The following is a 24,875-nucleotide window of genomic DNA, read 5'->3' on the forward strand; positions in this document are numbered from 1 at the left end:
ACGTTTTGTATCGATGTTTATGACCATATGGGTACGAAAATGGCAACACGGAAAAAGAGCTGTAGACTTTAAAAACTATATCCTAGTATATACAAGGAGAATGAAACGGTTCCCAGATAAGCAAAGCATCTGTTCAATAGCAACAGTTAGCAAAGTTTTCCATACAACACAAGAACTTGCAAAAAACATCACAATAAAAAATGTAGCATTATGACGTCATAATTTCATCATAAACAGTAGATGATATTCCGGAGGCAAAATTATTTTATTTTTTTGAATTGTAGGTAGCTGTCATTGTCAACAGTGATATAGTAAATGACATGTTCTTTAGGATAAGGCTTTTGGGTCTTTATACGTGGCATACACGCTATGGAAGTTTGGGAAAAAACAGTATAACATTCTGAAAACGGTGAAAAAATAAAACAAAAAAAGAAATCCAAGCAAATTCTGTATCCGTTTATTGTACAAGGTTCTCTAACAAAAAGGAATATAGCAATCCAACCAAGTTGGCTATACGAAACAAAGTGTTATCAGATCAACCCTTAAAGCAAGTCTTCTATAAGCTATCTTGGTTGGATAGCTTAATATACAAAGGTGGGTTTGATAGCAGTTAAAAAGTAACAAGATTCTTTTCCTCCATATCGCCGCAGCATGTTCGTGCTCTATTGAAATGCGAGAATTCTCACGAAAGGTTTCAAATGTATCCCTTTAATAATCTGGTTCAAACTATGTTTTTGTGTTAACAGTAAACAATAGATTTGCAGACAGGTACCTTGTTATATATTTAGTTTTTGAAGTAAAACATGTTGCAGAAGATTGTTTTTGCTTTTAAATGTTCATTTTATTTGAACATTTTTTTTAATTTTTTGTATACGTTTAAGTTAAATACGTTCAAGTAAAAGTATCAAACATAGAAGGGTGACCTGATGTCTAACTATATAATATTACATTTATGTCTTACATTGATTGATGGTAGAGCATTATCTGGTACGGTATATGCTAATGCTGACCAGCTAAAATTTTCTTACAATTTTAAATTGAACATTTGATTTGGTAGAACAACTTGAAGACTGATGAACAGACCGTCTCTTTATACAAAGCGAAACTACACCACCAAAAGGTAATGAATATCAGGTTTTATTAGCTTTCGATAAAACATGATTTCTGAAATGGTTTGTTCCTACATGAAATGTAACCTATTTAAAATGAATTTTTATAAGTTTTAAAAATCGAACTGGGTGAGCCAAATTAGTTACAGTTGCAAACAAAACTGGTTCATTTTTTTAGCCTACTCATTTTCCGTTGTTTTGATCGAATATCTTTGAATGTGATATTATTGTCGCATACTTCAATGGTAGAGTAGGCTACAACATGTTTAAAATGAGTAAAAAAAAAAAAACAATTCTTTCTGTATTTCCAGAGTTTTCGGGTTATGCAGAAGACCCCCGCTGTGTTTGAAAATAAGGATCAGCTTTATCCGATAATATACAACTTTGCTCATATTTGTAAGTTACGCAAAGCAAAGAAGGAAATCGCGAAACTGCTCACGTCCGAGCAGAGATGTAGAAACTACCCAAGTCTTTTCGAAATATACACTCCGTGGGCAAATGAAAACCCACAGCACAAAATGGTCATGCAAACAAGAAGTAGTGCGCGTAAAAGCCACTACATGGAACCCAGTAGTAGTAAAAAGCGCAATCAGGCACACAGCAGTTACAAAGTAGATAAAAACAATAAAGGATGCAGGAAGGATCAAAGCAAAAGCAGATGTCATTCTGCTTGTCCCTTACCAAAACGAAAACAAAAGTCTGCTTACGACTGTGAAGAAAGCGCTGATTGTCACAACGCCACAGCAAACAATTGCTTAAAAAGCGACAGATTTTACAAAGATGATCATGATAACCGCTGCTCGCTGACACCTAAAAGCTATAGAAACAATTACAGAGGAATGTCGACAACGGACGATTGGGTGTTACCGGGACAATCCGACTCTGACAGCCTTGATGACTCAGATGAGGAGAAACCTTGTAGTTTTCGCGATAAAAGCTGCAAGAATAAAGCCACTGGTGGAGGAGGGGGTTGTTCGAGTTCTGTGGAATCAGCATGCGACATAGAAGCGTTACGTCGGATCAATGAAAGTCTTATAAAGCAAAACGAAGCTCTCACAGCGTGCCCGTACAAGACAGCACACGACCTTGATCCAGACCACGGCTTGAGCAAAAAGTACTACGAGGAACGCTGCAAACGCTTGAAGGAAATGATCGCCGAGATGCACGAACTTAAAGAAGAAGCAGTGGCGGAAGCTAGAAGATTAAAAGGAGAGATAAAGAAACTTGAAGATTCGGAAGAAACAGCCACGAGTCGATACAAAGCGATGAAGGCAGACAACCGCAAGTTGAAATGCAAAGTTCAAGCAATGAAAGAAGAACTGCGGTTTCAAATTCATACCAACAATGAAGAAATTAAACGTCTCAATCTACAGATCATTGAAGCCCACAGAAGGGAAACTGAAGCAACGAAGAGGAAAGACAATATACCTTTGTTGCTGGAGAGGGTACGTAATGAATTTGAGGACACGCAGGAAGACATCAAGGAATTGGAAAAGAAACTGAACGAACAATAAAATTTTACGTCTTTTTGTATAATGTTAAACTGTTTGTGCAATTTGCTTGCTAGCGTGAGCCATTTGCCAAAAGAAGCAAAGCGCTATTTGTCCCATCTTTAGGTTTAACGCTTGAAGAAATGTGCAAGTGAGTTCAATGGCAGCCTTTTTTCCTTGCGGTAACGATCTAGCGTTGTTACGACATGGAGTGTACATTGAACAATGTGAACTTAAAGTTTGAGCAACAATTCCGTTTTGTGTTCATTTAACCACTGCAGATGTTTATCTTTGCTATAAAAATACAGGCATTCGCAGTTACACAAATTTTGTGGTGACTGAAACCGGAGTGAAGTTTTCTTTTCTTTTAAAAGCACGACGAACTTCCATCAAAAACAAATACTTTGAAGTTTTTTTTTTAAATAAGGCTGTCTTCAAAACCTTGCTACAGTCGCACCGATCATTGGAGGTCATTGGTAAGATGTAAAGCTATTAATCAATGAACAGTTGATAGCATAGAGCCATGAAGACTGCTTTGAGTTCTCTGAACAATGAAAAAAGTTCATTCATTAAACTTTATATGCACGTGAATGGCTGATGTAACTTTTTGCTGAGAGGGGTTACAAATAGGGTTGATGGAATAAATAAACGAAAAACGGGCAAATAAAAAATGTTATCCAATAAATCAACTCACTGCTGGTAAACGACGTATCTTTGTTTTCGCATCACTGCTGAAAGGATTGGCATTATAAAGAGACTGCAATGTACGCTCCGATTCGATCATGGCTTTCAAAGTTCGTTCTGTTATTCCTACTTGTGACGTTTTTAATCGATTTTCATTCAGCTGGGTTGTGGTGTCGGGTAAAGCTTGCCGGAGAAGGTCATCTTCGAAGGAGGCAAGGCGCCGAAATGTGGATTGTTTCAAATGATCACCAAGTCCGTGCGGTAGTGCTAGAGAGTCATTAATGAGGACATCTTTCTGTTCAGCTGTGTGTCCTGTAGCAAAACGAAACGTTCTTTTTTAACCATAACAACGTCGATGTGGACTTTACAAGCAGATTGAAAGTAGTGCTGCAGCATCCAGATCCCCTGACAGCAAAATCCGTCATTTTTACATTGATTCAACGTCTGAAGACGTTCGGATTTGGCGGTCTGGATCATTCCTTAGGGAAATTAGCAATATGTTTCAAATAGAACAAAATCAAATCTCTAAGCAAATAGTAGCTCATCAAAACAAAACGATGAGTTTCATGGAAAAGAAAACGCTGAACAAAATTGTAATGCCACTTAAGTAAGTGGCATTTTTTAAAGCAACTTTCCAGTGTTTTTTTTTTCACACGCAAGCTGTGCAAGTGATAAGAATATTGAATGAACGGTTTTAATGACATTTAATAATAATTTTTAACTAACAATGAAAAAGACAATCCCAAATCAGAAAACATAACTGTTTTTTCACGTTGATTCAACGTCGACAGACAGTGAATCCATAGGAATAGTATGATTTTTCTGGCTGGGATAAACTATAGGGTTGACATTTGCCAACAGCTTGTCACACACCGCTGTACATCTTAAACTTCAGCTCCGATCGTAAAAGGCAAGAAAAAATATAATTTGACACAAACCTTTCATAGAATGAGTTTCTTTTTTGTCGCTTGTGTCATTGAGAAAGTCTGAGCACATATCCAATATGCTTTTCAATCTATCTTTTTCCTGCAGTAAAAATTAAGTTTTTTTTGTTGCTGACAATTGTCACAAGTATTGTCACTTCTTCGGCCTACAATACACTGCAGAAAATGCAGTAAGATGCTTTTAAACTTCGTACACTTTTCAGAAACATACCGTAGCTATTAAAAAAACAGCTGTTTGAAACACCACGTCAACTGTATTATGTATTTTTGCCATATTGTAAGGCAAATATTTAATACCAAAGACAGGCAAAACACAACAATACCACAGGGTTGAGCATTACAACAATATATTTTACATATTTACAAATAGTTTAACAGTCAAACGTTTTCGGCTTAACTAAAGCCCTCATCAGGAATCTAAAAATATTTATAACATTGCAATAAATCTTGCCTGTCTTTGGTACAAAAAAGCAAACTCTCTCCCGAAACTATAAAATATCTAATAAGTTTAACTTTGGCTTTTAATTGAAAACAAGAAAATGTCTTGCTTTATGTTACTTCTCTTATACTGTGTAATACACTTTTCACTAAGAAATTTCTAAACAAATCCTTAAACTCAATAACAACACTTCTACTACATCAGCTGATGAACTTATAAAAGTTTACTTAGCGGATTGCACAGGTATGACGTCAAAATAACAAACGATAGTGTTGACTGACTCAGCAATCTGACTATGAGCAAAGCTGACTCAAGTAAATTGGCGTCTTGCAAAACCAGAATAATTCGCCCTTTTCTGCTGTCCATTGTGACAGATTAGTCTATATATTGTGATCAATTATTAACAGACAGACCTTGTGCCTGTTTATACCAGCACAAAGTAACATTCCAAACTCCTGTTGTTAAAATTTTATGTATATTTTGCATTTCCAGACGTTAAGTCCTCAATGCCAACAAAACGTCTGACTTTAGACCATTTTTTTTACTCTATTCAAAAGTTAGACTGAAAATAGAACACACGTGTTACAAACGCTCCAAAAATAGCACAGATGTCACAAAGAAGGTCACTCTGATTGCAAGTTTATTGCTAAGCTCTCTCACAAGAATACACAAACAAAAAATAGTGGAATGGTGCAAAAAGCTTTGACGCTCATGTGAGACAGTTGAAGCAACTACGTCACAAAATACAGAACGTAATCAGTTTAAATAAACTTTTAGCTATAGCGAAGTCAAACCACTTGGAAATAACCAAACTGGGGCATTTGAGAAGCAGTTTGTCACATTGCAAAAACAAAAACAATAATAATACAGTAGTTCTGTAAATCTTAAATAGACCATCAGTTATAGTTATCACGCGTAACTAGACCGTAAAAACAAGCTTGTCTGAAATTAAAAATAAAGTTTAGAGCAATCTATTTTTGTACAGTAACTATCGCATTTCATGCAACGCTTAAAGGTTATAAAAAAGTTAATATGGTTTTAATTTGTCTGATTCTAAAAAAGATGAATAAACGAAAATCAATAAAAAATAAGGTTTTTTTCGGTTTACCACGCATGTGGGGAATGTACAGTTTCTTTTTTAATCAAAGTAACACATAAAGACTCACAGCCCATGCAGCGGCTTGGTCTTTCTTCCTGTTCTTTACAGCTTCATCTCTAAGTTCCTTCAAATCCTCTTCATACATTTCAGAATCAAGAGAACTGAGAGATATCGAGCTTCCACGATGATATGCTCTCAAAGAGCGCACAGACACTGCACATATACAGTATACATTCACCTGACATATAGTTTTAGCTTGACATTCGAGTGGCAATGGATTGGAGATGTACTATAAGCACACTGGGAGTTGCATTGAGGAAAGTAATAAAACAAAAACTGGGTAGGCTACGCTCAGGAGAATTAAAGCGAGGAGCAAAAACAGGAGCATCAAATTGACAGCGTAGAAGTATACATTAAAAAATGAAATTTCTTTCAGGGACGTAGCCACGAAGGAAGGGTGGGCCTGGGGACTCCCAAAAACTATCTTACTCCCAAAAATATGTTATTAATACTATTACAAGGTTTCTATGACATTGTATTAAATGTTTAATAGCGTTTCATAAATGTTTGGCTGCATATTGTAGCTATATTTTTAAACAGCCTATTAAAAAGCCTATTAAACAGCTCTTTATTTCAAACATTAAAATGTTTGCATCCCCCAGCAGTTCCTTTTGCCCCCTTAACATTTTCTTTCTAGCTATCACTGTTTTGTTGAAAATCATGCACAAGACGACGGCACGAATAAGTTGCAAAATGAAATCAAACGATTGCAATTGCATACGAAACGACCATCGACCAGCTGCAAATGCTCGAGGCTCTGGTTGTCAGGATAAAAATTCTAGCTAGTGATTTCTACAACCTTTAGTGAGAGTTTGTGGCAGTACGAAAATACGCAGTTGCTTCATACGAGGTTAGTGGCTGCACAGCAGGTCACTTCGAATCAAAACTGATGCAAGTAAAAATTTACAAGAACGTTGATTCATTAATTTGTATACCTTGAGAAGCAAATCGATGCGCAAAATAAGCTTGGTAAACAAACACGGTTTCTTTGGCAGCCTAGACCAAATATCAACTCACGTGATTTTTTTAATTCGCCTTCTACATCAGCTGGAAGTGTAGATGATGACAAACTTCTAGTGTAAAACTTCGACAGTGGCATCGCGACTTCGCTTCTATCAACAAAATACACAAATCAGCAATCAATATCACCACAACTTTACAAATAATAAGCTGTTGCTGTTGATTTTTTTTCTGGATTGCTTCAAAACAACAAACGTAAATCTCATTTAAAGGCATTTGAAAAGGGCGCTAGAAAAAGGTTGATCACTTGTCAGATGAGTTTTTCATGTTAAAACAAGCCAAGATATTACACTAGACGTGACACAATCAGTTTTCAAAGCATCGTTCTCCTGCAATATTGCAGCGAAAGCGTGTAGGTAGTGGATCGTGCCATGAACTTCCGGCACAATCCTATACTCTGTGACGCAGGCGTAAAGATTTTAGCTTAGGTCAGACAAGATTTGTGAAATTCATGTCATCTCGCTGCACATATCGTTTTGATTTTATGAATTAATCATTAACCAACAACATCAGTCAGTGGCGTACGCAGGGGGGGGGGCATTGGGCCATGCCCCCCCCCCCTAAAAATGTTTTAGTAGTTATCGACGTAGATTGAGGCATTTAATATGTTTTACATTGCTCTGTCAAAGCAATTACTGTAACAATGTTGTTTTATAGACTAAGCCAATACGAAATACATGGCCCAATCCGCCTACCCCACCCCAGGTATGCCAATGTAGCATAGTGTTCTGTAAGCCTATTATAGTGATTAGTGAGAGAGAAATGGATATAGTCTAAACTAAAACCATACTGGGATATCATGAAGACGTCTGAGATATCAATGGCCAGTGGCGTAGCCAAGGGGGGGGGGGGGTTACAACCCCACTTGGCACGCGTGTGACGTCACGATATTGAGAATGATGCTTTCAGTCTCTTTATGCTTGGGAATGATGCTTTCAGTCTAAAAAAAACTAGCCTAATTTTAAACAAAACTGCATTAAAAGAGCGAGTTTTGCCAATACCAAACATTCAAACATCTCAGCCAGGAATTAACAACAAGAAAACATAGAGACTTAGCTTTATTTCCGAAAAATGCCGAAGAAAACATGATCTTATCCTTTTGCTATGCCACCTGACAGCGCCATTTTACAGGAATATTCATACCCACATTTTTGTTGAAAATGCTCTCAGAATGCACCAAATTCAAAGTAATTTTTCAAAATTTTCTGGGGGAGGCCCCCCAGACCCCCCGCCGCTGGGTGTCGTCTTAAGTGAAAACGCCGTCGGGCTTCGCCCGCCGGTCGTCAACCCCCCCCCTTTCAAAATTCCTGGCTACGCTACTCTCAATGGCCCCCCCCCCCCCCTTGAGAAAATCCTGCGTACGCCACTGACATCAGTTATATCAAGGTCAATAAATTACCAATTATTACACGTCAGTACTCAGCAGTAAGCTATTTTCTAATCACAAAAACCTCGTTTTATTTTCATTGAAATTAATCATCCTCTCAGCCTTGTTCGTACATTCTGTAGACTGCGAGTGGGCGAAGATTTCTATTTACTGTAGTATTGAAACAAACCATAAAAAAACTTAAAATCTTTAGGCACCACGTTAAAATTAACTTCCACAAATCTTTTCAGTAGCCACAAGGGCGTTGCAATGTTTCAGTTTCACTCACCTGGATGGAGATGGGCTGCGACACCTCAAATTTTTCGAGCTGTTGTCTTTGGTTCGACTTCGAGCAAGTGATGACGTAGAATATTGGCTTCGTTCTGAGCGAGAGCGGACAGACAATCCTGAAGAAAAAATTTGCCATTACAACATCGAAAAAGATTGTGATAAAAATTCAAACAGTGTAGACGTTGCCGAAAAAAAGGTTGAAGTAGTGAGTTATTCTACCTTCCACTTTACATCTATCTACTAGTGCAAGTAGGCTACCACCCTAAACCTAATGCCCTCCCAAAAAATAATAATTGAGGCGTAATAGGCTTATTGGTAAACCATCTCCATTCTCCATCTAAAGAGGAACCCAGTACTCAGCACCAAGGTAGCCAATACCAAAAGCCGAACACTTGTAATTTTTGTATCAGCGTCTCCTTTTCGGCGGTCGGAAGAAGCATAGGCCTACTGCAGAACCGTTAGATACAGTAGTGTGTATGTCGTTAGAGATGTTAGAGGAAAATTTGGGCCGATACCAATGAAATCCCGGGACCCCAAATTAAGGAGAAAAACATAAACATGAATATATTTCTTACGAAATCGATACAAAGCTGTCATGCAAATAGTCAGTTACAATGTAATAATTTGTACACTTAGAAGTCACAAAAACAATGTCAGTAGAACTTAGAAACGGGACGAATCGTGCCCCATTAATCTTGCATATTGTTGACAGCACGTAGGATGGTAATTTTAGATGCGAAATTTGGTTTTGTTTGATGTGTTCGTTGTTGCAAAAACAAATGCACCAACGATTGCCTCAATGCAGATCTTCAAATAAAACTTAATTAATTATTAATGGCTCGTTCTGGCTTTGGTTGATACAACAGAAGTGTGCACGAAAGCTTTTAAAAGCATTTGCGTGTAGAAACATCATTAAGCAACTCATAAGTGCGAATTAGGTTTTTCTTTCATCGATCTCTGACTAATGCCCTGTCGTTATCGCGGCAATGCCACAGGTCATGACAGAGAAAAACTCAACAAAGGTATCGCAATCTTAGCAAAACGCTCTCCAAACACCAATGTATTGTATAATCGCATGTTATTGTTTCAAAGATGTGGAACTTTCAGAAAAGTATCTGGCCCAATGCGTAGCAAACAAACCTTGTCCATGTTTCCGAGGCATGGATGGACTGGAAGGTGCGCTCAAAGACCTTGACTTAGATTTTCCTCTTCTCAGAGCAAGAAGTTCTTGATGCTTTTTTCTCAACTGCTCCGTTGCCATAGCGATAGCGGACCGAGTTGGTTTAACACGACTCGGAGATGGAGTCATCGAGGCCTGGACATTCGGAGAGAGATTGTCGTAAGGCCCGGTGGTATTGACCTATTTGAAAATACAGAAGGGTAGTGTTCGGATTACAACAATGTAATATTATCAATTTACCATAAAAGCAAAACGAAACTACACGATAGAGTCTTACATAACTTTGCCTTTGAAGTTTAAACCAATGAGATTGGAATTCATGTTCAAATCAGATAAAGCCAACTTCACTGGTAGCTAGTCACTAGCCTATAATTTTTGTTTTATTGCGTGTTGTATTCATCGCTACATTCTTAATTCTCATGCCACATCTAAACTTGTAGCGTGCATCGTTCGTTTTATCATAATAGTTGAAATTTATCACGAGCCCGAATTACCATTAAGACGCAGAGACCAGAGTAGTCGCCTGTCACGTTATTCTACAGTATTTTGCGTCCAGTGTGACAATAAACAATACAATGAATTGCAGATGCAATACAGTAAACAGCTGGAAGCAATAAAACACAACTGTAGCCAGAGATGCTTTAACACCATAAGCTCATTAAGTTAATTGCTCTCATTTTGGCATAAGCGTCATGCCAAGACACGGGCGAGTGCTTTTCAAGAGATGCGAACCAAATCGGTCACACAAAAAAGAAGCAAAATACAGTAGAGTCCCTCGCATTTCACAAACCAATCACTTAATAAAAATAAATTTGTTCACTAACAGTGAACAGAAATCAACGCGTCAGTTCAGGCACGAGAGCACTTGTTTATCAGAAGCAAACAATGTTACCAACACATACCAATTCATAATTGGACGAGACTTTTGGTGAGAATGGTTCTTTAGCTTTTGTGTTTTTTGAGGAAGTTGACGCTTCAGGATTTCTGCGGCAAGAAATAAAAGCAAGTTGATTGGAAGAAAATCTACAGTAATCAAAATAAAGGAAAATAGCAAGAGAATATGAGCAGCTGCTCTATAACAGTTACCAGTCATGTGGTCGAAGGAATTCGCCTTCGGCTCTAGTGCTGGTAGATCTTGAGACCGATTCCAGGTCGGGCCATACCAAAGACTTTAAAAACAGTACCGATAGTGTTCTTTTTTGCCTAACGTGGTGAAAATAAGTCGAGTAATAATGTGATGACATCGTAAATCTGATGTAAAAATTAAAAAATAAGCCCTATCGTCAAAAGACCATAGCAGTTGCAGAGCGACAATAAATAAAACCATAACATTATAAACAGTAAAGGATTGGGTTTAAAGTAAAGGTTCTAGCTAAGAACTAAGTTGCATCAATATCGTTATGTGGTATCAAATAGATTTTCAAGTGGTAAACTGAGTAACGCGGAGTTAAGCCACCTTGGTAAAATCCTGGCTGTTTCAGATTGATAAACGCTGTTCGACGTGGAAGGAAATTTTCCTGGACTGGTTACAGTTCTTTCTTGAGTTGTTGCTTTCTTTGCAAAGGACGGTTGTAATCCATTGGGTGGCAGGGAAGAAGCATTGCAGGGATTGGTACATCTTTCTGGCAAACTTTTCTAATAGAAACAAAATTGTCAGTTGATTGAGAAATGCTCCTTCACGCTGGCTGTTAATTTGAAGAAGATTAACGTTTAATTTTTATCAACGATAATCTAAACATACTGGAAATTCCTTGATTTAAATTATATTTTTGTTTTAAGGTCTGCTATTATTGTATAGGAGTAAGAGCTTGCGCAGACATCGAATCAATGCAAAAATTGACTGATTTGCTTTAGGTTATAAGGTTATAAGAAAAAACAACCATTCTGTTTCCAATCTTACAAACGTTTAGCTTTGTCCAAATTCAACATATAATTTGCCTTTACATTAGCAGAAGCATGAGATGATGAAGATGAATTGGTTGCTGTAGACCTTGGAGACGCAGGATTGGACAAAATTGGTACATCGCTTGTGCCATACTCAGATGTTGGACTCCTTGTGAAGACTGCAAAGCAAGAGCGAAATGCATTATCATACGTCATCCATTCGGGAGTGCCCGGACATATGTACATATACTGCAATATACTATCACGTTGTATGCACGGTGTAACCTAATGGTGAATAAAATGTAGCAAAAATAAATATAGTCATAATGTAAACAGAATTGCTAATGCAAATCAAACAGTTTCCAAACAAGCAAAGAAACAGGTTAACAATAAATACGCACGAGGTTTTGAAATGGAATCTTTGTAGTCCGGTGATTTATTTTCATCAAATCCATTTGTAATGAACTTGATATTATTTTGATTATTTGAATTCTTGACTTCATTATTTCCATATCGAAAGGTACCACTGGTTGGCGTTTTACGTGTATTAGCCGGCCTTATTTTAATAGAGGACTTGTGCAATATCACAGGAGTCAAGCAAGCGGTATCATCGGCATTATCATCAACAGCATTGGCCATTCCATTTGGAATCCGGGTGTTTCGGTCACGACTGTCAACGCTAGTCATTGTTCTGTTACTCATCCGTTTTTCCGTTTTATGACCACGCAGGTCAGGCGCCAATCCTCCACTTTCAAATTCAGTGCTTTCAATTCTTAGACTTTGTGAATTTACGTCAAATGGAAAATCAAAGAAATTTTTCCGACCATTGTCATGGGAGTCTATAAAGCAACGCAATGGTTAGTAGAATGCCATGCCACACGGATAGTAATGTAGCCATACATGGTAAACTTTAGCGGCATATGTAACAAGCTAAATATTGCAAAACTACATATTTCTATGTATGTCGCACATTCAAATCATGAAACAAAGCAAGATATATTTTCAACCGTTGATCATTCTACGAATTTACGAGATTTTCAACAGTTTTTTTAACCGATTTTTTTGTGTCTCCATTTCAATGGGAAATTTTTAATATGCAGTAAGAAAAACTAAGAAATTTACATCAATTTTACGTCTTCACACGTTAGGTAGCACGAACCTTTTCTTACAGTGAGTAAACGAGAATTATTCATTTTTCTCCCCACAATTGCACACGAAGAAAAGGTAAATCTGTAGGCTACTGTTTTACATGGCGCAATGCCAATCAAAACAGACTCCCACAAGGACAAGCAAGAATTTACTGTACCTGGTAGAGGGAAGGATTGTTTCTCCGTGTACGGGAAACAATACCGAATATCACTTCTCACTTTTCTAGCCTCGTTATCAGCAACTAAATCATCACAGCGTACTGATGTTGCAGTCAATGTTGGTGGAGTTTCTATTTTTCTAAAACAAGCATCAAATGTTAAGTATCTCCTTCTCAGCTAATAAAATTTCCATTTTTAAATAGCTTTAACGTTTGGCGACGTCGAAACGACATCAAGATAGCAGCTTTTGCTAGCTGGGTTTTAAAATGTTTCCTAAGCAAGGTTGCATGCTTCGCTTTGGTTTTGCATGGAGGACATGCACAATCTTTCCATGCTTCAGGGTTTGCAAATTCAAATTTTGTTCGATATTGAAGTGCAGGTTACAACAAAACTACTTGAATGATGGGAATCTAGTCTTGTCAGATCTATAACTCAGTGGCGAGTAGTACTTGATAAGTAGGCAACGTCTACAGACGTTGAATTAATGTAAAGTTTACGGATTTTGATGTCTGAAAATATGTTGGATGGAACTTATCATGATCAACATCTTTTTCCAGTAAAACAAAGCTAGCTGGATAAGAGACTTGACTACTGCAGATTACCGACACATTTAAAGGATCGTTTTATATCCTGCACTTCTAATAAATATCTGATATAATCTTTGATTGCTAAACCAAGTATAAATTTATTTTTAATGCTTTTATGCATCAATCTTACATATTGAAGCAGTACTCTTGTCAGCATGAAAGATTTATACATAATACAATATTTTTCAACAGGATAATCTCAGCTCAGTACTTATATGGAACTCAATATCTAGCTTTCTAGAAGTACGAATATTGAGAAAATCATAACATTTCCCCGCAGGCACTAATCAAATACTATGTGACACTTGGTGTTTCCTGTGCACTGTGCAGCTCATATACATGCTGAAATTGGGTTGCTGAGTTTCCATTGTATAACATCTGACTTCAACCACAGTAATATGACTGCAACTACCGCAACAGAAATTAGGAAATGCTTTCCATAAGGTCCGATATTTGAGCATTTAAGGGCAAAAGAATGTATTTCAATAGATATAAATATTTAATGAACTTGATGGCAAGATCTCAACGAGACATTTTTGCGTTGTACAGAAGATAATAATTTTCTAATTTTACAATATTGCTGACGAATGCCCAAATAACTACATCTGCATCTTTGTGAATACAACTCGACAATTAGGTATGTTAATATATTTCAAGAATTACCGTTGCGGACAGTTTTAAAACTTTCAATTTGCATTGTTTCACGACTAAAAATTACAATTTGTCTGCTGAACTTACAACTGCTACGTTTCTACCACACTAACTTCAAACTGGGCAACTTTAACATTGTAAACCTGCACTATCTGTTGTTGCGAAAGCAAACATCCGGCTTTGTTGATGACTTCATTTACCCGAACGACGCTTTTAATTTAAAACCGAAAAATCAAACACAATTTCTCACAAGGAAACCAGCAGATGTCTGTTGGTAAAGCTTCAACCAGACAATCTTTCAAACACGAGATAAATGGCAGAGGCGGCTTTTGTTGTCTTAATGGTTATTCAATGCGAAAGATCAGCAGACATGCTTGGCGTGGCACAGCTGTGATCTCATTGTGCAGTGAGATGTTGATTGAACGCATACAAAAACATAGAAATCGTCCCTGCCACCAAGATACTAGTCACATTACACTGAAACACTTATTAAAGGGCATGACGTCATCGCATGACCATGACGCTTCAGCCAACTAGCGTTATAATTTGGTTGCCAAGTCAATATATAGTATCACTATTATTTCCTGTCTACAAATCTAGCCTACTGGTTGGGGAAAATTCTTACGCTACTGCAGTCAATCTATTCACAGATTCTACTTTAATAAGTCAGATTTCTAAGCATTCAATATTCCTGAAATAACTATCAATCACTGAACGCATTGTCACCACTACAGGTTTTTGATCGACTATCAGACCAGACCTAAAAAAAGACTAACTTCAAGCACCTTGCTTGGAAAGGCAGCTGCTTCTTGCACAACGAAATTAAGTGCGACCTACTGAGGCGAAACGTCACGCGCTTTGAGCAATGAAAACCACTCAAAGCCAACCCAGCATACCTAGCGACGTAATTGACGCTGTAACGTGACGAGCTAAGGGAAACCACCTGAAAAGTTTCTGTACAATCGTAAAAATCTAGTTTATTGATAACAAGTTGTTCAAAAAGAATCATTGCAAGTTTACTATTCGCTTGTTTGTGCAATGGATACGTTGTATCGACGTAGTTTAAGCATAAGCGTGTATCACAGGAAAATAATTTACTGTCTGAACAGCTGTTACTTGTGTCATTGCTTTTCCCAAAGGATGAAACTTTCATCGGATTGTCACTGATTGGACTAAACAAATGAAAAATTTAGGTTGCTTGCATAGCTGATTAAAATCCAATATAAAATTATTTATTGATTTCAACTCCAGTCTCAGACTGAATCTGCTTTATTCTTGCATGAAGATATTACATTTTTTTTACAATTTATTTAAAGTATCAAAACGCAAATCGGAGAAATAATGAAGAAAGTTCAGATTTGAGTTTTATGTTTTATTTCCGACGATCTCAGCAAAAAAATATCACTTGCCAATTATATCATATCATAGCAGGGGTCTTGGAAAAAGGTGGAAGCGACAAAACGCGAAAGTTAAAGCGTGTTCGAGACGTTAATGATTTACTAAATGCAAGGATGATTAAAGCTCTGTAAGTGAATTGACAAATATTGTACTTCACTATTCGTATTTCATACGTTGCTTTAGTGTTTGTTTGTAAATTATTCATTTTTTAAGCACTTACTAACGTTTAAAATTTTCTGCCTTTTCTGTTTTATACAAGAAGCACTTTGACTAGAATATACCGCAAAGTTCGTTGGTGCCTTGCAATATTGAAAGGTAGGCTAAATAAACAATCTCTCTCTCTCTCGCTTGTTTCGGTTGATTAAAGCTTGGTCTAACTCTGAAGTTATTCTATATATCCTCAAATTTTGGGCTATGCGATACCAATAAGCCCAGCCTCACGGGTGAAGTACGTGTCTATCGCTGTGAATTCTTGCTACACGCGACTGCTGAGAAGCACATTAAAATACCATGTATTGTACGGTGTTTTTTTAAAAAAAGCATGTAACAACAATTTTTCTAAAAGCACACCCTTCTTGGTGGGCAACAAGGTTTTTGAATCCTTTTGAATCCCAAGATAATTGTTATCACTACTGTATACAGTAGTTGACCGTTTACAAAGTAGGGCTTACAAATGACTCATACTTTTAACCCTTGTATTTACTTAGTAGTTTACTCTCGCAACACAGTAGCAACTTATGTACAACTGCTTTCGATCTAGTAGTTGGGGAAAGCTGACTTGAATCTTTTTTTTATTGAGGTTTGATATGCAGCAAGGTTCTGTACTGCAAACACAAAATAGATTTTCATGATCACTTACCGAAGAGAATTCTTCATTGCATTCTCATGTGACTTCTCTTGAGCTTCTGCAAAAGGATTCACAAAACCATTTTTTCCGCTTGATACGGGCTTATCTCCTGACGATTTGGAGCCAAATTCTTCAATAGTGACCAACAAACTTTCTAAATCGTTCTCTATCGCCCTCATGAGAGAACAACTTTGCGTTGACAGTTGACTGGCGTTGTCTCCTTGCATAGTTTAGTTGAGGCAATTGTTTGCAAGGAATAAAGAGTTAGATTTAATTTTTACTTGCTATTCAAACATCTGCAAAAATATACAAAATTGAGCTGCTTTTGTTACTTGTTACTTCATCGTCAACGCACACCAAATTTACTACCTTTAGCTATTATAATTTCTTAACTGTAGCGTAAACCTGGGCTGAGAACTCCAGCTGACACTTTAAGTGATAAAAAAATAATTAAGAAGTTCAGAAAGATAATAAAGAATATTTTGTATTTCCTGTACCAGGATTTCTGGTCCAGAAATAGCACCAGTAGTGGAAAGAACGAGAATTCCTTATTGCATTTGAAACAACTTTTTAAAACTGATCGTGAAAACTTCACGTTTTGCTAAATATAAAGTTGGAATACCAACAGTACATCAAAAAGTGCAGAGCTAATACTTTTATAACAAACTGAAAATAAAAAATCTGAGCTTGATACAGGCTTGCAAAAACTCAGTGAACATATAAACTCGAATAAATTCTGTTAAAGTTTGGAGCCCTGCCCCTGGGAAAAGTACAAAAGATCAAATAATTAACCCGACTTGTTATGACTACTCAGTGGCGTAGCCAAGGGGGGTTTTGGGGGTTACAACCCCCCCCCCTTTGGCACGCGTGTGACGTCACGATATTGAGAATGATGCTTTCAGTCTAATAAAAAATTGCCTAGTTTTAAACAAAATTGCATTAAAAGAGCGAGTTTTGCCAATACCAAACATTTAAACATCTCAGCCAGGAATTAGCAACAAGAAAACACAGAGACTTAGCTTTATTTCCAAAAACTGCCCAAGAAAACATGATCTTATCCTTTTGCTATGCTACCAGACAGCACCATTTTACAGGAATATTCGTACCCACATTTTTGTTGAAAATGCTCTCAGAATGCACCAAATTCAAAGTAATTTTTCAAAATTTTTTGGGGGAGGCCCCTCAGACCCCCCGCCGCTGGGTGGTCAAACCCCCCCCATTCAAAATTCCTGGCTACGCTACTGTGACTACTTGTTTACTCATTAGTTCGGCCAAGGTTCACTTGTTCAACCATGTAGAAGGTTTAGACTACCTACATGGAAATGCAAGTCTTTTTGTTGCATAAACAACTCCTTTGTAAGCTATATTGGTTTTGTTTCACTTGACAGCACAAAGTGCTTCTATTTGTTTGGAACTGATATAGCAATCTCTGTTAATTTCAATGCATTTTAAGTCTAAGACTCATTCTCAGTAGCGTAGCCAGTAATTTTGAAAGGGGGGGGGGTTTTGACGACCCAGCGGCGGGGGGTCTGGGGGGCCTCCCCCAGAACATTTTGAAAAATTACTTTGAATTTGGTGCATTCTGAGAGCATTTTCAACAAAAATGTGGTTACGAATATTTCTGTAAAATGGTGGTGTCTGGTGGCATAGCAAAAGGATAAGATCATGTTTTCTTCGGCATTTTTCGGAAATAAAGCTAAGTCTCTATGTTTTCTTGTTGCTAATTCCTGGCTGAGATGTTTGGTATTGGCAAAACTTGCTCTTTTAATGTAATTTTGTTTAAAATTAGGCAATTTTTTTAGACTGAAAGCATCATTCTCAATATCGTGACGTCACACGCGTGCCAAAGGGGGGGGTTGTAACCCCCAAAACCCCCCCCCTTGGCTACGCCACTGCTCATTCTTACTGGTTTACTCATGTTCTGCATTTTCTTTCACAATTGTAATTGAGAGTTACATTTTAACTTTACCACCTTTTGATCACGTAAAGTGGAAGACACAATTTTCGTAGAAAGACAACCATGCTGCCCCACTACAGTCGACAGAGCAAATTAAAGTTGATCGATCCAGCGAAAAGTTGTTACAAATACATTACCAGCGAAGAAATAAAAATTGACCAATTTGTCATCGATACAACTGTCATATTTTGTTGATTCTACCTTTATTAACAGTTAATCACGCCAGCTATTTTTTTAAAAGTTTACCCATGGAATATCATATAAACATTTCAAAACGTTTACTTAATGTAGCGCAATTCGTTTTAAACCTACCCTCCAAACAGTGACATTGATTGACATAAAACCGACTGACATGGGAAATCTTTCATATTCGCACTTCCACCAAGAATGAACATTATTCTCCGACTTATCGTTTGTTAGAATGTAGGCTGGCATGTACGCAACATCGTTAGTATTGTTTTTTTGCGGAGCATGTTGCGAAGCATGTTGCGGAGCCTTCTTGACTTGCGCAGCCTTGGCTTTATCACAAGCCTTATCGTCAATACAATCAGCCTACATTTCTTATCGCAGAGCCCAACGCCAACATAAAGCGTTTTCGTCTATTACTCAGCATATAGTAATGTAACTTGTAATGTTCTACAACTAGTAAAAACAGAGTGAGACTGTTCACCAGGCATTTGATAATTAAAAACAACTAGATTGCTTGTGGATCACTATGCCTGCTTTTGTTTCAAACATAGTGATTCAAAATACGATTAGCTGCTGCATTTAACTGTCAAACAAGTTTATCTTTGGGAGCTTGAAAATTTTGCATTGATGCTCTCGAGCCGCCATGGTCTCATAAATTAGTCTCAACTGGTTTAACTCTGAAAGCGAACGTGAGAGAACTAGTTAGTTCAACTAAACAACTGAAGCAAAAACAATTAGCTCACAACAGTAAGAATTACAGAATCGCTGACACTGTATCTGGCACAAACCAATCAGCAACCAACCGAAAACGACTGCTTTCTCCCATTGGGTTTGAATTAAACTCGGGTTTATCATGTTTTTTAGATTTTATGTTGTGTGACATACGGTAATAAATCAACGTTAAAATTCTAATATCAATAAGACTGAATGTGTGACATATGGAAGAAAACCTATACATCAGTTGCAAATAGAACCATGACATTAGGCTAACCACTTTTCCCTCAAGAGCAGTGAACCTTGTAACCTGAACTCTGACACTGCACAACAAATATGTTCTACACATATGTTGCGTAATTTACTGCTATTGGGCGTAATACTAGTAGAAACATTGCCCAGATAGCAAAATTGCCCCTTTTCATTATTTAAACGTCTGCAGATGTTCAATGAAAAAAAATATCAATATAATTTTGCTGGCTGGACAGTGGACAATAATATTGGACATGCAACATGTCATAAAGCTGCCATCAATGAATGAGACAACAAAAACAAAAAAAGCGGCGTTAAAATTACTGTTTATCTTCATGACTCCCCAGCTGTTCCATATTCGTTCTTTTTTTATTTTTGTAAAGGAGAAACTTGAACAAACAAAATGACGTCGATGAAACAAAATTGAACTCAAAACATCGACCGAAACAGAGCAATGATGACCTTCGCGACAGATCAAACAAAGTGGTACTGCTGGTGGAACTGTCAGCGTCATTTCTACGTTAATTTCAATTGAACACCTGCTGAATTTATCGACAAAAGCGAAAGGTTTGTCGGTTCTGAACAGAAATAATATTAGACGATCTCACTTACCTAGAAAAACATAAAATATATCATTACCTAAGCGTAGCGTCTGGCATGTTAGCATCAAAGAGGGGCAGAATGTGCTATTTTTGCCAAACCAGACGATTTTCCCTCTGCTATTGAATCGTTTTCAATCGATATTATTACATTTTTAACGCCAGTCCCATACAGGATTGTGAAGATGGTTTTCAAAAATATGTCGTCACCGTCTAAGTCGAACTGTATGGTAATTTGAAAATTGAAATGTATAAATGCATTTGTTCACTGCAACTTCCCTTAAAAATAAACGCAATTTTCTCATTTTTTTACTGCAACAAAACTTCTCCTGTGACTGTAAAGAACTAGGTAAATAACAGCAAAAGCATTACAATGCTTACAAACTAGAGCTGTTTGAAATGAACTACTCTGGTCGAAACAATAATAATTTTTGCATCAAAAAATATTAACTCCAAACGAAATAGACTTAAGACACAAATATCGTTTGAAAACGTCCCACAGTGCTTTAAAATTGTAAAGTATTTTATTTCAAACAGTGCCAGTATAAACAATGCGCGCATTCCAAGTTTGTTGTAGAGCTGTTCAAAACATAAATATTTTGTAGAAATATTTCATTTGTCGCAACGTATTTTCGTTTCGGATACATTTCGTTTCAAATTATGATGTTTTGAAAAGAGTTTCATTTTATATCCTTTCATGACTTAATAACATCAAATTGACTGAAAAAATATCGATTCCAAAAACCCCAATTTGCACAAGCTGGCTTCCTTCTCATTGTGATACAGTAGACTAGGCTGCATGCCCGGCTTGCCAGCATCCATGGAAATGCACATTACTCTTACATAAACACTTCAGCAATTAATGCGGCTTTCTTGTCTGATTAGTCTATTATTATTCAAGACTTAGTGCGTGGCAAATGGAACTAGGATGGGTTTTACGAAAAAAATTATTGTCGTACCATGCCCAAGGTTAAACCGTGAAAGCAATTGCAAAGAACAACACAATTGCGTTATTGTTGCTCGCCTACTTAATTTAATAACACCGATTTATCATTTCCAAATGGCGCAAATGCAGCACTCTGTGCAAATGTCCTCACACAACCTCGCAAATAAGCAACTTGCTACGATGAAATATCTTGAAAAACATTAGCAACAGCATAAAGTTACGTTAAACTTTGCATCTATAATCTTACAACAGCAGCACCCAATACGGTTTTCATTGCTAGAATTAGTATCCATTTCAAGCCAAAGCCTTTTAGTAACTTAATCCCACTTTATGAAATGCACGCTAAGCTCCCGTAGAAAAGCTAGAGTTTGGTAGAACATTTCGTATTATTATGGCAGCCAATAAACTGCATAGCGAGTATGTGTGAGTGTGATAAACTCAAACAACGTTGCCATATCATATAGCCTCATCTCTAGAGAGAACCCTTATCAATCTACTAAAAACTATTAATCAAAAGCTCGCAAGATTGTATGATATTAATAGTATTCTGAAGTGGCACTTCATGCCGTACGTGGAACTTTACCGGTTGTGCTTAAAATATGGCCTTGAAATTATTCATATTCTAGATAAAGCATGTTACGTACTGTAGCCTATACTACGATATAAAAAACGTTCTTTTAGAAATATGTTTTATCTAAACAGGGGTCGGCAACCTTTTCCCAGACGAGGGCCAAAACACAACCTAACAATATCTTGGAGGAACAAATTAATTTTTCATTAACAATTATCTCACTGTTTCTGATTTTATTAAAACTCGCGAGCTGATGAAGTTTAGATCAGATTAGCAGTTTATAATGAAAGCAGGTATAAAACAACCTGCATTTTCTAGTGCCATACGATAAATGTGATTTTTCATGTTGTGTCAGTGAAAGTTTTCGAACTTCGGGTAGTGGGTTGGACGAATCTTGCGAGTAGTGATCGGGAAGTTCTACTCTACTGCCTACTTCCTCTGGAGATTTTTATTGACAAAATTAGTTGTAGCTTACACACAAATAAAATGCTCCCAAATGCTAAGCAAATGTCATCTGCTCGAGAGCATTCAAGATATCCTTTTATGAAAGTCAAGCTATACCTGTGATCAACTCGTCGTTTGAAATTTTGATTTGAACTGGGCAGGCTACTGTTCTAATCGTAAATCAACTACTTCTGCTCGACACTTCTCTTGGCAGCAACTGCATCTCCCTGCTATATACATCGAATGAAGTGGGCATTCTGGACAATTTGATAGGCCTAGCATTTTCAACAAAAGTAATGACACGAAAGCGGAATAAAAATTAAACTTTTAAATGTCGTATCACAAAAGCAAATGAAACACTTCTGACAAATTTGTCTTCTTGCAGTGTACCAAGGGCACAACTTGCATTTTAAGTTTCTTCAGCTGCTATTGCCATCATAATATTGTTGTTGATAGAATCAAATTTATCACACAATACTGCATAGGCTGCCATCAGGCGGCTGAATGACGACCACAATGTTTCAACAAGTTATTGACAAAATGTCTGGGGACGTTGAATCAATAAAAAAAAAAAAATTGGTAGTCTGGGGATGGGTAAGGCAAAAGAAGTATGCGGCCACCATCTTTATCTCTCATCTAGTGCAAAGTAAACACCAACATCTCTACTCTACTGTATTATGAATGCATCATGAAAAGAGATAAGGATAACAAACCGAGGTTTTAAAATTTAAAACGTATGCGAGACTAGGCCTACTACTTAATAATGTATATCCAAAGTATACTGTATATAAAATGCTTTCTCTGACCTAACCTTCTGGTAAGCGATAGCTACTGAAATGAACGTAAGCATTTCTGAAACTCTCGTAGGTCATAATTATTACGTGTTTGTGATAGGCCTACTATGCTAACCTTTCATCAAGCCAATGGTTTTCTCTTGCAGCAGCCGTGCTGGTAATTCTGCATCGGTCTTCCATCTGAGTCCGACTCACTACTCAGCTTAATTTAAACTGGGTATTTTCAAAAAGAACAAAAAAGCAACAATAAAGAACAAAAAAACAACAAATAGAGTGAAACAAACACTTCATTGTCTGTCTTGCCGCGTTGCTTGCGCGGTACGTCACTGCTAGAACTGTGAACCATGCAAGGCATTGATGGACGACTCTGGTAAACATGGCTGTTAAGCATCAGTCTTTCTAACGTTAATAGCAGTTGAATCCATGTCAAATATTGCTTGAGTTTTGCAATCGGCCACAGTGTAATTGCACTCTAGATCCAGATAATCAATTGTTTTGTTTTATTGCACTGGACTGGTCATGGTTAACAAATTTACGAGCAGGGTCGCGGTGATAAAGTATATCACTGATTTAAAAAGTTACAATCAGTCTGGATACTTAAAACACGGAGAACCTGGACCAAGAAATTAGGCTATCAATTATATGAACCAAACAAAAAATTTTTTTGGTAGTGCTGCTCAAGTGGAAACCAAATATTTCGAAGCGTTTCATTTTGACACAAAATTTGTTGTCTTTATTTCGTTTCATATACATGGGTTTCCTAAAACCTTCTTTAGCTTTCCAAAATATATACTTTTCAAAAATATCAGTTCATTCATTAAAATATTTTTTCATTTATATTCATGCTTACCGCACGAGCTTTCAGTTGCCAGTAGGCTACAAGTAGGCTACAATCCTCTAGTCTAGGCTCTACACCACAGTCGTTCTACACGGTGCTTTTCAACCCGCGGGATGACACGCACTTGTGCGGATGAAACAAATTGTAATGCGATGTGGTGCGGATGAAAATGCCTACGATTTCTACTTTTGCTTAAATAATATGTGCAATAAGTCAAATAAGCCGTATTGTAATTGACAATAGCCGCTATTCCTTCAGGCCAATTCAGTCTTTTCATGTGGTTGACTTTGTTAGGCCTACAAGGTCGCAAGTTCAGTAGTTTTTCCGCAGAATTGGCTACATAGTTTTGAATCTAAATTACGGAAAAAATCGGTAGCGGCGAGTTGTGGATTTTGGACTACAGTTTTTTTTTTGGTTGCGGTTTATAGTTTGAAATTTAAAAGTGCTACTTGTTCAAGTTTCCACTAGAAAACAACGTGTAGACTGTTTTGCAACACGTTTGCTTGTTTGATCCAAGTGGCTAATGATGTTTTAATCTTGGAAAACACGCGGAATTTTGGGTAGGAGTTCTTGATTGATTTTAAAAAGACTTGGCGATCCAGGCATAAAGCTCTTGTAAAAAATCCAACTGCCTACTTAGCTGAAAAGGGATTTATTGCACTATTTCATACTTGATGAGTGATGACCGAATGCGGGTGGCTTGGCAGCAAAAAATTGTGCCTAACTGGTCTCAAATTTTCTGACATATTCATCAGCAAACAAGTCATTAATATACTTAGGTTTAAATAAAAAATGTTCATGCTCTTAATGGATAGTAATTTTCGTTGTTGCTGTCAACAAAAACAAAATTTCTTTGTATCTCGAGACTCGAGCAAGTAGCCTAGCGAGTGAATTAGGTTAAATTACTTGAATTCAGATCAATCCATTGTAGGCTACTTAAATTAAGCTGTCGATTTAAAAATCAATCGATTAAAGCATTATTGAATAAACCCTTCCATTGTTATTGTACCAACTGAGAAAGCAAATAGCTGCAAACTAACTACTTTTGGTTTGTGCAGATGAACATTGTTGCGAAATGAAAAAGTGCGTACCGTTGTTTTAAAGGTTTTAAAACACTGCTTTTCGAAATGTTTGGTTGTAGGCCTACCATGTTTTCTCTTAGCTCAGTTATGGTGATGTGGATCTTATTTAAAACTGCATCCAGTTCCACGTAAC

At 37.1% G+C, this 24,875-nt stretch overlaps 2 protein-coding genes across 2 annotated transcripts in view; one reads left to right on the plus strand and one right to left on the minus strand.

Annotated features, from left to right (window-relative positions):
- The window catches only part of LOC145783959 (uncharacterized), a 35,671-nt gene extending 19,088 nt beyond the window's left edge, over window positions 1-16,583 (minus strand). Inside the window, exons 1-12 of the mRNA XM_082595720.1 lie at window positions 16,369-16,583; window positions 12,873-13,012; window positions 11,968-12,405; window positions 11,627-11,745; window positions 11,139-11,317; window positions 10,585-10,666; window positions 9,643-9,862; window positions 8,501-8,618; window positions 6,843-6,937; window positions 5,833-5,978; window positions 4,222-4,309; window positions 3,294-3,595 (exon numbers count right to left, since the gene is read on the minus strand). Of these exons, the coding sequence (XP_082451846.1) occupies window positions 3,294-3,595; window positions 4,222-4,309; window positions 5,833-5,978; window positions 6,843-6,937; window positions 8,501-8,618; window positions 9,643-9,862; window positions 10,585-10,666; window positions 11,139-11,317; window positions 11,627-11,745; window positions 11,968-12,405; window positions 12,873-13,012; window positions 16,369-16,583 (2,142 nt within the window). The remainder of the gene's footprint in view (window positions 1-3,293; window positions 3,596-4,221; window positions 4,310-5,832; window positions 5,979-6,842; window positions 6,938-8,500; window positions 8,619-9,642; window positions 9,863-10,584; window positions 10,667-11,138; window positions 11,318-11,626; window positions 11,746-11,967; window positions 12,406-12,872; window positions 13,013-16,368) is intronic.
- Window positions 284-2,947, plus strand: LOC145784173 (uncharacterized). The gene is made up of 3 exons (XM_082595939.1): window positions 284-594; window positions 1,058-1,120; window positions 1,421-2,947. The coding sequence occupies exon 3, from the start codon at window positions 1,433-1,435 to the stop codon at window positions 2,621-2,623; it is 1,191 nt and encodes a 396-aa protein (XP_082452065.1). The 5' UTR covers window positions 284-594; window positions 1,058-1,120; window positions 1,421-1,432; the 3' UTR covers window positions 2,624-2,947.
- Window positions 16,584-24,875: the final 8,292 nt, after the last annotated feature.

The sequence above is a fragment of the Aplidium turbinatum genome, chromosome 15 (assembly GCF_918807975.1).
Source record: "Aplidium turbinatum chromosome 15, kaAplTurb1.1, whole genome shotgun sequence".
In the NCBI taxonomy this organism is placed as follows: domain Eukaryota; kingdom Metazoa; phylum Chordata; class Ascidiacea; order Aplousobranchia; family Polyclinidae; genus Aplidium; species Aplidium turbinatum.